This window comes from Neltuma alba, unplaced genomic scaffold, assembly GCF_004799145.2.
Source record: "Neltuma alba isolate B1F8T4 unplaced genomic scaffold, ASM479914v2 tig00002863_pilon, whole genome shotgun sequence".
NCBI lineage: Eukaryota > Viridiplantae > Streptophyta > Magnoliopsida > Fabales > Fabaceae > Neltuma > Neltuma alba.
This window is the reverse complement of record NW_021633048.1, coordinates 1,021,699-1,036,948: the sequence shown is the minus strand read 5'-3', so window position 1 is coordinate 1,036,948 and position 15,250 is coordinate 1,021,699. Positions and strand designations below refer to the sequence as shown.

Here is a 15,250-nt window from a genome sequence, read left to right as displayed (position 1 = left end):
CTGAATACAAAAATAAGAAGCAATGATGGGATGGCTATGTTGAACAAAAAGGAGAGCCTTGGAGAGCTCTATTCACATAGGGCAAGTACCACCTATTCTTCCAGTGGGCCTCTCCCCCACTATTCTTATTGGTATTTATATTTTCAATCACTAAATCAAAGGCTAAGATGTAATGAGTTTGACAATCCTCAAAGAACAGTTGCTCACATGTTATCAAGAGCTAAAGTTTGAATGCTTATTAAACGAGATGCTTATATTTAATGTCTAATATAATATTTGATATTTGATGATTTTTAATAAGAAAATATGTGTACCTAAAAAAAGTATATTAAAATATGTTTTTAGTAACACTTGAACCAGATGTTCTAAAGGATTTTTATGCAATTTTATTCTTAAAGCCATTTTCCTAACAATAATAATATTTCAAACTTAGGATAGTGAGTGCAACTCAAATAATATTTTATGATACTAGATGGATAAAATATTATTCAATAAGATTTTAAAATTTAGAGTGTTACTAAAAATACACTTTAAATGAATTATAAATTAGTTTATGATATTAAATATTAATATTTAAAAGTGTTAAATGTATCTTAGCTCATAAATAAATAATAACCTTAAAGTCTTGTGATCAAATACAACACTTCTCCCCTGAACATTATATCTTGTGATTGCTATGCTGCATAATGATATAAAAGTACATGCATAGACCTGCATACAAATATACATATTAATTATTTTTTCACATCCTTGAGTTGATCAAGATGTTTATGATTATGGAAATTTAAAACTCTATTTTTCCATGCACTTCAAAACTTAAAGAAAAAACAAATAGTCAAAGTTTGCTGCATATACGTATTTTTTTTCAATTTTTAAATAGGTTTTTCACTAGAAAAATAATTACCTAAACAAATGACTAAAATAAATGCTTAAAGGAAATCAATATATACTTTTTTATAAATGATTTACTTACCTGATTTTATTAATTTTTAAACATTAATTATTTAATTTTTATATTTAGGATAGAAAGCGGCGAGTAATGAATCAACATAAGAGGGTCCACGCATCTAAAGTGGAGGCAAGCAGATATGAACACATTGATTGGTTTAGATTTGCATGCAATAATATTGGCCAGAATTTCTTTTTTAAAAAAAAAAAGAAAAGAAAGGAACTGCGTGCAGTAATATCTACTCCTCTTGCCATATTTATAGGGTAAATAGAAATTTTTTTAATCTTATTTATAAGTTATTTTATTAAATTTTTAGTCTAAATGTGTTATTTTGTTCTTTATTTATTATGGTTTAGAAAATTACCTCTTTTGAAAGGTTTATATATTAAATATGAGTAAAGTTTAAAAAATTATTGCATTTTAATCAAGATTTATTCATTTTAAGATTTTTTTTAATCTGTACAAGATGTATTAAAAATATCTTATAAATAAAATTAAAAGAGTAGTAATTGTTTTTTGGCCAGAATCAAAAGAGTAAGAGTAATAATCAACCTTTACTTTAAGGAGGAGGAGGGAAAAAAAAACACAGCACTCATTTTATTTGATTATGACATCCACACATCATTGTTATCCTTTCACTGTTCAATCTCACGCTCCTCTTCGCCATTATTCTCTTTTATTATTCTCCATTTTTTTTTTCATAATCTATTATTAATTAGTGCCCATCCTTGTTTGTTATATTGTTTGGCCGTGTGCTAATTAATTTAGTGCATGATGATTAAATCATGTTTATACAAGTATATAAAACTCGATTTCTTAGCGTTTATGTCATATTTATGTGTCTTTCTATTTGAGAATATACGCTTTGCTCTTATATAAATTATAGGGTAAAGATGGAATTTTAACTATAATATTATTTCTCAGATATAATTTTATTCTTATAAAAAAAAGATTAGGGATAAAATTTTATGCTGAAAAAATCCCGGATAAAATTATAAATAAAAAATAAATAAGATCAGGGTTAAAATTGTCTATTTGTCCTTAATTAATTTCAATATGTCATGTATAAAACAACATAAGTAGAAAAATTTGATCATATATGAGTACAGTTTGGACTATAGAAATTGTATTAAAGCTATTGACATGTTCTAAACAACTCCCTTTAAAGAGGATATGATTTGTGTAAGGCGTTTTTATTTGAATTTTTTTTTAACCATTAGAAAAGTCAAGTCAATTCTTAAAATTACCAGCTCTAAATGATCATGTTCTCGTGTTTCTCCAGAATGCTAAGGAACAGTAAAGATAAAGCCTTCAAGATGATTAGGATTAGGATTTAGTAGACGAAAATTTAAAAAAAAAAAAAAAAAGCGTGTCTATATATATATTGTCTCGTTATGCCTGTCTATATATAAAATAAAAAAGGTTTATGATTAGAGAAAATGATAAAAAAAAAGTTAAAAATTACTAAATCTCAAATCAGGTTTGGTAACAACACTCTATTTGGTGTTAATAATACTGAATTTACAAATTATAACAAATTTTTATTGATATTCCTTATTTAACATTTAGTAATTTTTAACTTTTTTTTGGGTCATTTTTCCTTATGATTATTGGTTAGAAACATTCACATATAATTGCTTTTCAGTTTGAGATCTTTATTTACTTTAGTTGTTGTGAGCTCATCAACGTTATTGTATTTTATATGGTGCTTGCTGAAAAAGTTGGAATTTGTCTTATGGGAGGGGGGAGGTGGAATCCATTGAGGAAAAAGAGAAACATACCCCACTCCCGAAAAAGTGGAAAAAAGAAAATAGCCATAAATTGTTGAAATTTTAATTGTGTCTCTGGTCTTTAAAAATAAATTAACATGGGTTTAGTTTACCAAATCTTGACTTCCAGATACAATGTTTCTGGAAAATTTTACCTAATGATAAGGGTACTTTGTTCAGCAATATCGTTATTTGAAACAAGATTTTGAAGCTGAGAGAACCAAATAGACAATTTTGGAATTTGAGAAGAAAGCTGCTGAGCATGGTGGGAACATGTATAACTTTTTTTCCATAATGAAAACAGTAGTCATCAATGACACCCCTTGTTGCTTTCTTTTTCTCTTTTGCTTTTTTATTTCTTAATTATTATGTTTAATTAATGCGCAATCTTTATTAACTAACCCACTTGAGCTATTCAATCTTCAACTTGAGTTTTGAGTAGGGAATGCACTTGAACAGTCAAAAGTAATCAATTTTTGTTTTATTTCAAATTCTGAGGTTACATCATGTTAGTCCAAAGAGAGATTACAAGTTCACTGAGTTTCCATTAAAAAAAAATTGCTGAAATCTCAATCAAAGTGAGAAATGCAGTTGGTGGGAAATTATCTCTTCATTGATTGTAGCGTGTCAATTCTTCTAACTTCATCATCCTTCACCAACAAACTTCTAAATACTCAAATCGCTTGATATGGCTGTCACTTAACAAAGTTCGTTTGTGTATTAATCAATGACCAATTTTTCTCCCTTTGCATCACCTTTTTCTCAATTGATTTTCTTCTTCAAAGCCAGACGAGTAGGCAAGAGAGAGCTCGGATATATCTCCTGCAATACATAAGAATTTAAGAAATGAGCCAAAACAGTTCATATAGATTTTACATTTATATATTGATATTAATTGATTGATTGATAGGTGTCTGAGGAAAGATGAGACACCCTAGGATGTCATCTTCACTTTTTGTAAAAGCTCATGATAACTTTTTCGGCCCAGGCTAACGAAACTCTCGCTTTCAACTTTCACTTGCTAGCCCAGTCCATTTTTCAGATTTGTCGTGCTCATCCCATGGGTGATGAAGTGTGAACAAAAGTCACTGCGTAGCATCTGAAGCAAAAGCCCATCATACTGATGACTGTATATAACTATGCAAATCAACCTGGCCATGACAGAGAAGTTAACTTGTACACATTTCACCATCAAGTTTTAGAATGAAACACTGTTAACAATACTTGCAACTGTGCTTAATAGGCTGCACCATGTTGCGAAGATACCAAGGAACAATGAGTATTGTTGCCGCATCCAAATCCAGCATCCTTGTCAATGCCCAGATTCTATTGGCTACAATCAATAATCTCACAAACGCTAATTCGAGACCATGTCACTTACTGATTGCTTGTTTATGGGTAATTTGTAAGCGTTACTCTTATTAGCACTTTTTGGTATCCGTTTGGTACGAAGCATTAAAAATGAGAGATGAAAATTGGGATTGAGATTGAGAAAATAGTGTTTAGTATAAGTAATTATTTATTATATGGAATTAGACAAACCCATGTATGTAGGATTGAAGAATACCATGAGAGGAAGTAGTATTCCTCAATCCTACTTCCATGAGCTTATGTAATCCCATATAACAAGTAATTACACATGCTAAAGACTTTTTTAATAATTTTTTTCAATTAAAATCTTAGTCTATATTCCTCATTTTTAATGCTTTATAGCAAACAGTACTTTTGAGTCATGAGCTTGCTACTAGCCGTGATGAAAGCCTGAGACTTCACTCATCTAAGTTTTTTGTTAGCAAGAAAGAAGCCATACCAATTAGTTATATTTGGAGCTATATACTGCTATAGTTTCTCCCATCCAACATTTCCGATTCTTAACCAGCGAAAGACAACTGTCAATGTGCAGATCAATTCCAATAACTCCAATAATTCATGTGCTTTATTCTTCAAAAACAAGTCAATTATTCAGGTTAAAAGAAAAAAGTAAATTATTTATATTTAGGACAATAAACACAAACATATGTACCTGCCCAATGTGGGAAAAATGCAAACTACCAGTAATCCCTACAAGAGCATGAACCATGCTCAAAATGATGAAAGCGCTTCCTGTCCCTAATAGTTATCTTGCGCTCATAAATTTTTGAGATCAACTTCATCGATGAATGACAATCTTCGCAAATGCGCAAGTTTTTTACAACCTTAAGGGGTGTTTTTGGCGATGTGCTAATTATGCCAAAGGCCACTGCAATCTTCTCACTATGGTAGTGCAGCAAACTTTCTTTTTGTTTTTCATCCATGTTAAGCAAGACTTGTGTAGTGTTTGGCCTGTGGCCTTCCAAACTCAACTTGTGGGAAATTTCCTCTAACATTGAGTGTATTTCTTTAGCTCTAGGGTGGGAATCATCTTCAACAACGAACTCATGAATCACTCCACCAATCTCAATCCAACTACATCCAGGATCTTTCCTTATATCCAAGTCTTTCATCATCAACCTCACCTCTGCAACTGCATCCCAATCTTCTACTGCAGCATACATGTTTGAAAGAGCCACATATGCCCCACTATCATGAGGAGCCAAATGCATTAAAACCTCAGCTGCTCGCCTACCTATCTCAATATTTTTATGCATCTTGCAAGCACCAAGCAAGGCCTTCCAAATAACATCATCTGATCTTATGTTCATGTTCAGTATAAGCTCTTCGGCTTCTTCTAAAAGACCAGCTCGACCCAAAAGATCAACCATGCATCCATAATGTTCTATTCTAGGCTCTAATCTAAGTTTATCAACCATATGATTGAAAAAGAATCTGCCCTTGTCCACTAAACCTGCATGGCTACAAGCACTCAAGATTGCAATGTATGTAACATCACTGGGGGACACTCCACTTCTTTCCATTCTTGAAAAATAATTGAAGGCATCATTGGCTCTACCATGCATGGCAAGACCACCGATTATAGCATTCCAAGTTATAACATTACGTTTAGGGAGTCCCTCAAAGACCTGCATTGCCTTCTCAATGGTCCCACACTTTGCATACATATCCACTAATGCAGAGCCAAGCACATCATCAATCGGAATCTTATTCTTCTCCGCATATAAATGAACCCATTTCCCTAATTCAAGCGCCCCAAGGCGTGAAATAGCTGGCAGCACACTGACCAAGGTCACACGGGTTGGGGATACGCCTTCCATCTGCATCTTGTGAAACGTTTCCAGGGCCTTCAAGAAAATCCCATTCTGTGCATATGCAGATATCATGACATTCCATGAAACCACACTTCTTTGATGCATTCTATCAAACAACTCACTTGCAGCTTTGATGTGTCCTAGTCTTACGTATCCGTCAATCATCACATTCCAAAGCACCACATTACCCTCTCGCTTCCTCTTACTACACCTCACCATCCTGTTCATATCTTCAGCCCCATCAATATTCCTAGTGAATAAAATCTGGGCATCCTCCATACTCCCACACATTACATACATCCTCAGCAGATTAGTCATGACAAATTCATCACTATCCAATCCACATTTGATTACAAATCCATGAACCTGTTTTCCTTCTACTAACCTGGCGACCCTAGAGCATGCTTTTAAGACAGAAGGAAAGGTAAAGCGATTAGGTTCTACAATTCCATCAGAAACCATTTGACAAAACAAGAAGAAAGCATCCAATGGTCCGCAGTCATCGTCGCTTTCAGCAAGTGCTCTGATCATGGTGTTCCAAGAAAAGCAATTGCGTTCAGGTAATTGAGCAAAAACAGAGAGGGCATACTGAGTATCACGATAATCCGAGGTTGCGCATAGCTTAAGGAATTCTGTTGCCAATGAAAGGTCATGAATTTGACCTGTTTTGATGAAAAGGGCGTGAAATTGCTTCATTTCTCGTATGGTTTTGCAGTGTGAAATTCGAGAAGGTGGGTGAAGGTTCAACGTTGCAGAATTCATAGTAAAATACAAATAACAGTACCTGTCGCGCTCACAATGTATGATTTATTTCAGTTTATGCAGCTCTGAGCTCAGTTCACTCCTCAATCCCCTAATGTCCCAAAAACAAAACATTGTACTCCGATAAAAACCTGGACAACAGCCACAGCAGAGCAAAAACGTTTATAATTCAACACACACACACACACACACAAACTGAACAGAGGAATAGAGGCAAGAGTATTCACTTGCCTCCATCACACACAGCAGCATCGAAGGAGGAAGAAGACTCACACTACTTCTACACAGCAACACGATCAGGAAGAGGAGGAGAAAACAACACACAGCTGAAGGGAGAAAGCTCCCAAATCATGGTATTATTTCGCAGCGAAACAGAGGAAGGATAAGGCGTTTTTGGTTTGGGGGGGTCATTTTCTATACAAGGTGCAAAATAACAGACAGAATCGGAGCACACAGCCCGGGGCGGGGGGATGGTGGTGGGATACTTCGAAGAAGGGGATATAGGGATTGTGGGAGGATAACCAGTAAAACGCTGAGAAGCGTGGAAAGTGAAAATATTGAAGCTTACCTCCTCCTCATATAAAATTGAACTCAAAAAGGGCGGACTTTGATTTCCAGTTTCGGATAGGGAGGGAGAGATATCCACCGAAATGAACACTACAGGGGTAAAATGTGCAGAAGGAGGTCTGTTGCGTGAAAACGACAATGAGTGACATCAAAACGACGATTTTGTGCTCCCTTGCTACTTCCGACAATGGGTGACAAGAAAAGACCATCTGCGCCCTTGCTCTCTTTGTGAGTCCTTGTGTGTTTAGAATTCTATGATGGATATATAGTTATATACCTGAATTGGATAGATACGGATCCAATACTTTTATTTTTTGGATAATCCACTATACCCATGCATATATATTGATAAATAAATCCATAAAACTCACCAAAAAATATGATAGCAATTAAAAAATTCCAGACTAGGGGCATAACTAATTAATCATATGATCTATTGAATAAAAAAAACCACATAATATTTGTTTTTAATCAATGTAGGGATAGGAGGAGCAAGGGTTGATGCAGTGTTTAAGACAAAATCCGTATACTCTATATCTGTTTCTGAATGAGAGGACCATTAAGGGCACGGTTTTAGGCAACTACATTGTTTGGGAATACTCAAAAAATAAAAAGAAAACCTTTTATACTTTATGAAATAAAACTTATCGCATAAATTTATTTTATACAGTGTAAAATAACAGAAAATAAAATAAATTAAATACATTCTGTTTCATCTTATGGCTAGAGGAGGAGAGATGATGGAAGGGGAATAGGAAAGAGTTTGCTCCTCTGGTCCTATTCATAGGAAAGAGAGAATTTTCTTTTGTCTTATTTATAATTATAAATCATTTCATTAAATTTTCAGCGTGAAAATATTATTTTGTCTTTTATTTATTATAGTGTATGGATAAAATTAGAAAATTATTATATTTTAATAAAGAGTTAATGTATTTTAAAATTTTTCTTAGTATGTATAAAATATGCTGAAAAAGCCACAGGAGTATTATATTAATCACAGTTATTGCGCGCAAGCACACACTTTAACGTAAGATTAATGCCATAAGTAACCAGTCACCTTTTATAATTCGTGCAAGACAGTTGTTTGAAGGTCTGGGAACCGGCAGGTAGATCACTGAATCATGCCTCGTTAATTCTCTCCATCCTGCACCATATATGTATAATCCATCATACTAGCTCCTTAATGTAAAACTTAATTGACTAATCTAAAAAACTTAAAAAAATTAAGTTAATTATTTGTAATAAATAATGTTATCTATCTTAAAATACTTTTGCTAATTATTTGTATTAGCTAAAACTACTATTTCATGAAATCTTTAAGAAGCATAGCTATTACAGTGAGTACTTTAAACAAATTGATAAATATGAAAGACAAAATGAGTTGGGTCTAATATTTTGGTCAAATTAAAAGCCAAATTAGCTCTTATGTCAAGGATCCAAAGTAGTAGTATAATACCAACTCCGATTTTTAATATAAGAGCTAGTTGACTAATTTGAGTAGATTAAAAAAACTAGTTAAATTGGTTATTTGTAATAAATAAGTGTTGTCTTTCCTAAAATATCATTGCTAATCAAATGTATTTGCTAGAATTATCATTAGTACAAGATCTATCTTGAAAAAAATGGATAATTATGAGAGAAAAAGTAGATTGAGATATTATATTTAAGACCAAAATAAAAGTTAAACAAATTTTTATATTAAAAACAGGATGAGATAGTAATAAATAAAACTATTCTTAAATAGTAATCAGATATAGTACGTGGATGACGGATCTTAATCGTAATATGTATGTGTGTGTGTGTGGCTAATATAATGAAAAGTAAGGGGGATAATAGCTAATTAACCTGTAGTTAATTGAGAATAAAATGGTGAAGGAAAATAGCGATCTCAATCCTGGCCAGCTCACTTCCAGGGCACAGTCTACTTCACGTCTAGGGAAGGAACGAACCTGTTTTTGCTTTAAAGCTCTGCACCAGATTAATTTATCACTAAATAATACCCCGCGGGGCAAAATAATAAATAATGAATTAACACTAATATAATACTTCCTCTCTTGTCATAACATTCACTTAACTATATTGTGTAGTTTAAAAAAAAAAAGTTAAAATTATTTCAAAGTAATATAATAACTATATTAGAAATATACTTTTTTCTCACATATGTTTTTATTTATAAGTGATAGGTGTGAGTGAGAAAAAAAAATAGGGGAGAATATATGAAAAAAGATAATGATAAAGAGTATATCAATTAAGAATAAAGTTAGTAAAAATATATTTATTGTTTGGACAAATCTTAAAAATATAAATATGAACAAGCCAATTTCTGGTCGAAAAACAAACCAATTCAAAAAATTAAATCTACCGGACGTAAAAGTATAAACGTACGTACTTCCCGTCTGGAAGGATCAAATTCCTCGGGGTTGACGTAATTCTCAAGATCCATATAAGCACTTCTATTCCAAACCACAATTTTCCATCTTTTGGGTGGGAATGGTGCAACCTAGATTTCAAAAAGAATAAAAAGATTGGTCTTTAATATTGCGGATCAATTAATTAATAAAAAAACCGGTAAGCATTGAAGTTTTGAAAATATGTTCACTAGAATTGAAGAAGAAGAAGGTGGTGGTTAAGATTCTTCATGCAAATAGCGTCGAAAGATATTCCATTTTTCCAATATCCTTAAGACTTAGCCCTTTCCTTCCACGAACATACATTTTCGTCCTGTGATCTCCTCTTGCCCTTTGTGCAACATAAAACTTGCTTTAATTTTATGTGGAAATTTATGTAATTTTTTGGTTGTTAGTTGAGAGAAAAATGAAATTTTTAATCTATAATGTACGCATTATCAATCAAATCCTTAATATAGAGTCCGTTTGGATTAGTGATTGGAAAAGTAACTTATTGGAAAAGTGAAGTTGGGTAAAAGTTAAATTGGATAAGCTGAATTGTGTTTGAATTGGAGTTTAAAAAAGTTAATTTATAAAAGTGATATTGGTAAAATGTTGTTTGTTTGGATTATGATTGAGTAAAAATAAGTTTGGTTGTAAAATTATCAAAATGGGTATGAGTTTTAATAAATAATGAACATGATTAATAAAAATAATTTTACATAATATAATGAAATTAAAATAATTTAATATAAAGAAGTCATATTGAACGAGTGAATTAAATTTTAAAATTTCATAAAAATCATAAAAAAAATATTGTAAATATAATGTGAAACATGAAAAAAAAATGAATTGAGATAATATAATGAAGAAGTAAAATTTAATGAGCGAAATAAATTTGAAAACTATAGAGAAATCATAAAAAATATTTTTAAATATAAAGTAAAACATGATAAAAAATGAATTGACATATTACAATGAATTTAAATGAGGAAAGGCAAGAATAAATGAGGAAAGGCAGGAATAAAAATAAATCTGACAAGAAAATAATTTTCCAACAATCCAGTATGAGCACGATGCAATTTTAAAAAGCTCCTCTCTTGCAGCTTATTAAAACGCACTGTCTAATCAGCGATTTGGAGCTGAAATGGGATGGCCCAAAAGCTGTCCCAAACACCCTTACATAACCAATCAGATTTATCAACTACTTAAACATCATTTTGGCCCACAAAACGCCCATCCAAATAGGCAGATAATAGAAAGTAATTGTTGTGGTTTGGGGAAGGTGGCCTAGAGAGCAAAACGCACTATTTTCATAATGATAAAAAAATATTCTAAACTTGACCCCCTTTTTTACCGCAAAAAAAGGGGGAGTTTCAAATAAAATAAAAGATACTAAAACAAAGCAGGCTATCCAGAAAAAAGCACACAAAACAAAAACCCTGAAGAACATAGCCTGCACAAAAAACCCTAACCCTAATCAGCAAACTAAGAAGGAGCCTTAAGGCGGCTGTATCCAACTTACAAAACCTCTGCCACATCTTCAAGTGGAGTGTCAGAGAATCCAAAAGGTCCCACCCTTTTTACTAGCAAGGATACAATGCCGAAAACTAACATTGTAATTAATGTTGGTCATATGATACTGAGGTACGATGATGTATGTCATACATATACAAGAGTCGAACCTTAGCCTTTCCGAAGAGGTGTGGGTGTCGAGAGAGGTACATGAGGATCCACGTTGAAGAGTGAGCCGTACTTTCGTGACCAGCTAACAAGAACAGGAGAATTAATTCTGTTATGTCTTCGTCCTCTAATTGCCTTCCAACTTCATCTTTCACCTCCATTAAAAATCCATCATATCTTTCTTTGTTGTCTCTCTCTTGAAGCTCCTTCTCTTCTTCTCCAGCAAACCTAGCAGCATCTTCGTCAACTTCTTTCTTGCCTGACAAGCTCCAAAAAGTTCGACAATAGAGAAGGTGTGTGTGTGCACACAGAGAGAGAGAGAGAGAGAGCGATGTGTAGCTGGTTAACCTTGAGAGCCTTGTGGCAAGCCAAGCCTGGAAGTTAATGGCGAGGGACTTCATTCCTCGATTAAGGTCGGTGTAAGATTTTTCGACGAGGCCAAGGCCGACGGAATCAATGTCGAAGCCGAAGAAGATGTTGGTGATGACGGCAAAGGCAAACTTGGCTTACTCAGTTCAGTCAACAACGTAACTCAACCGGCATTTGGATGCTACTCAGTTCTTGCAACAATGTAACGGTCATGTCTTCGATAAGATCGTAATGTAGGAAGACAAAACCTCGTGGCGGGTAATGGGAGCGGTGGTGAGGCGGCGGAGGCGCTTGTGCTCGGCAGCGGAAATGCTGTGGAAAGATCTCTTGCCGGTGATGAGGGCGATGGTAGAGGTGGGGTATGCAATCTCGAATCGGTCGTCATCGTGAGCACTTTCGGGCAAGCGTCTGGACTGCACACAATGATGCTAGGGCTTCCAAACATATACATGCCAGTTCTGCCATATCTAAAACAGAAATAAAAGCACCAAAAAGCAAGGAAAAAAAAACCGGACCGGACCGGCCGGTTCAACCGGAAAACCGGTGAACCGGTCCCCAGTCCGGTCTGGTTCAAAGAAAAAACCGGTCACCTATAGAACCGGTAATTAACCGGTCAAGCCGGTATTAAACCGGTCAACCGCCCGGTTTGGGTGGTTGACCGGTTTAATTTTTTCCCCACCCAATGCCCAAACGACGTCGTCCAATTTAAAAAAAAAAAAAAATTTTGCAAGCCCGGTTCAATTCCCTTCGTCCCTGTGTTCTCTCCTGGCCAGAATCCCCTTTCCATCTTCGATGAGCTCGACCGTTCTCCCTGCCCCAAATCCCTTGCATCGTCGTCGAGTTACCTTGGAGAGTGGAGACAGCGACGCGGCGATCAACCTGTAGTGGAGACGGAGGCACGGTGGTTGACCAAGATTCCCATTCCCTTCTTCGTTGAGTTCGTTCTAGTCGACCATTCTCCCTGCCCCAAATCCCTTGCAGCGCCGTCGAGTTGCAATGGAGACAGCGGTGCGGTGGTCGACTTGCCGTGGAGATGGAGGCACGGTGGTTGATCTGTCGTGCGTCGTGGAGAGTCGAGACAGAGGAGGCACGGTGGTCGCCTCTCCAAATCCTGGATTTTCCTGCTTGCACGGTGGTCGCCTCTGCCTTTCGAGTTGCTTTACTAGCCGAGAGGTTTCAGGTTTGGTTATTTGAGTACTCGTTGTGGAGACGGAGGCACAGTGTTAGATGTTAGAGTTGCGTTTGATTGATTGTTTTTTGCTTCCTCCGCTCCATTGCTGTTTAGGTAATAATCAGACTTCAGAAGTGTTAGAAATTAGAAATTTAGAATGATGATTTGATGATTGAATTAAATTATATTATTTTAATATGACCGGTCCGACCCCGGTCCGACCCCTGGTCCGACCAGTGACCCTTAACCCACTGCTTCGACCGGTTTACTCTCCGGTCCGGTTTTTTGTTCCTTGCCAAAAAGTGACTATAATAGTAAAACTTGATGACTTTTTTAGTTTAATTTTAAGAGTGTTTGGATGGAAATCAAACCATGGTTTCAGAAGTGCTTTTACGGTTTACGAAGTAAATATATAGAGGAATTTGTCTCGTTTTGCGGAAAAGTGCTTCTCAGAAGTACTTTTGAGACTTGCCAAACACCTCCTTTATCTGTTCCTCTGTCAATCTTCTTATTTATTATTTTCCCTGGTTTTTCTTTCAATGTTAACTAGATCTCCTTTTAAAAAGAGATTTGATGAATTCTTGTAGTGTGCGTGAAATAAAAAGCGGATCAGAGGGAGAATTCTTGTAGTGTGTGTTGTAAAGGTGCGTTTGCCCTTTTTCAGCCGCAGATTTGATGAAAAGGTTCAGGATATTAGGGAAGTGGATGATAAAGAAATGGAGAAGTTTCATGGAATGTTTCCTTTCTGGGTTTGGAAGTATTGCTCATGTTTGGTCATGAATGTTAGCCCATGTTGCTTTCTCAAAATGTTGAATCGGACAAGGCTTCAGTTTTCACTGGCCCATCGTCATATGCAAAATAAGTTGGGAGTAGATTCTGAATTGTCCCCTGAAAATCTGAGCTTATATGTATAGTCATGAAGAATTCGAACAAAGTAAAGCTGGGTCTTCAAATTATTAAGAAATTGTTTTCAGCTGTTATCCTTTCAAATTCTTTGATGGGTGGAATGTAAGAGAGGAAAAGGCATATTTGTTCAGTAAGCAACTAAATAATGATTCCTAATCAATAATCTTAATCACGTTCAAGTTCTAACTATGGGGGTGTTTGGGAATACCCAGAAGTGTTTTTGAAAAGTACTTTTCCGTAAATCGAGATAAACTCTTCTACATATTTACTTCATAGACCGTAAAATCACTTCTGAAATCATAGTTTGGTTGCAATCCCAACACCTCCTGTATCGTTGTTACCCACTGCACATCATGAGATTCACTTCCTTTTTGGGGCAAACTTAAGCAGATAATATCGACTATTATATACTTTCTTAGAAACATGCTAGACCCATAAATATTGTGATGAACAGGTTAAACTTTTTAACCGCATGAACAAACTCAGGAGACACTCTCACTCAAGATAATTCTCATGGTCTGGAGAAACCACAAAAAGGAGCAAAAGTGGAACATTGCGATTTGTTTCTTTAGATGTACTTTTACACTGGAAAAAGTCCTTTCCCATCTTCCCTCGTACACCGTAATTGCAACAGGCCACGCACGGCAGCAATGCCCCACAATCATCTATCTATTTCTTAAAGAATTTTACGCACTTATTTAATATTTCATAATTATTATTAAAAAATTATTTATAAGTTATTTAAACAGCCCCATCACTAGCTCCCTGCGCAAAGCAAGCCAGAAGAGAGACTTATCTTGGCTATATTACTAAATTATTATTGAGAGCAACCCCTTATTTTAATTACACAAGTTATAAAATTTTAATTTATTTTATCTCTCAAATTTATAATTTTTTTTAAACCTTTTCTATTAATTATATATATTAAACATTTTTATTTTCATCATGAATATTAATATTTTTCAATTCAAATATTTTTTGTTGAGCTGAATCAATTCAAATGATTAAAAAGATTACTTTTATGAAAATCTGCTTACATGATGGCCAAAAATTGGATATTTGGGTACTTTTCTGATTCTAAACATAAGACTTACTCTGTTGTATAAATCTTTTACCATAAAATGATTCTTATACCTAGGATTAGGAAAATGTTATTTTATAATTAATTAATTTAACTAATATTTTTAAATTTTTAGAAATGAATTATGACTCAGTAGTACTACCTCCAGTTCTAATTATAAGACCCAGTTGACTAATTTGAGGAGATTAAGGAAGTAAGTTAAGTTGGTTATTTGTAACAAATAAGTGTTGTCATTCCTAAAATATCCTTGCTAATTAAATGTGTTAGTTAGAACTATCATTATTAGAAAGATTATCTTTAAAAAATATATATAAATATAAAAGATAAAATAGATTAAAATCTTATAATTAAGATCAAACTAAAAGTTAAACGGGATGGCCCGGAGAGTAGTTTAGAACCGGCGGAGTAAATACTAATTAAT

At 34.3% G+C, this 15,250-nt stretch overlaps 1 protein-coding gene and 1 pseudogene across 2 annotated transcripts; both read right to left on the bottom strand.

The window, feature by feature from the left end:
- Positions 1–4,704: 4,704 nt before the first annotated feature.
- Positions 4,705–6,981, bottom strand: LOC114739531 (pentatricopeptide repeat-containing protein At5g48910-like). 2 transcript variants are annotated; one of them, XM_028927602.1, is made up of 2 exons: positions 6,939–6,981; positions 4,705–6,796 (listed from the first exon to the last, which is right to left on the bottom strand). In XM_028927602.1, exon 2 carries the CDS (start codon positions 6,663–6,665, stop codon positions 4,767–4,769), a length of 1,899 nt encoding a protein of 632 aa, XP_028783435.1. In that variant the 5' UTR covers positions 6,666–6,796; positions 6,939–6,981; the 3' UTR covers positions 4,705–4,766. The 2 variants fall into 2 exon arrangements, with proteins under 2 accessions (XP_028783435.1, XP_028783436.1); XM_028927603.1 differs by lacking the exon at positions 6,939–6,981 and adding an exon at positions 6,893–6,934.
- Positions 6,946–13,800, bottom strand: LOC114739605 (beta-amyrin 11-oxidase-like; annotated as a pseudogene).
- Positions 13,801–15,250: the final 1,450 nt, after the last annotated feature.

Bases quoted from the DNA above. Each gene is read 5' to 3' on its own strand.
- LOC114739531 (XM_028927602.1), bottom strand. From the start codon at position 6,665: ATGAATTCTGCAACGTTGAACCTTCACCCACCTTCTCGAATTTCACAC.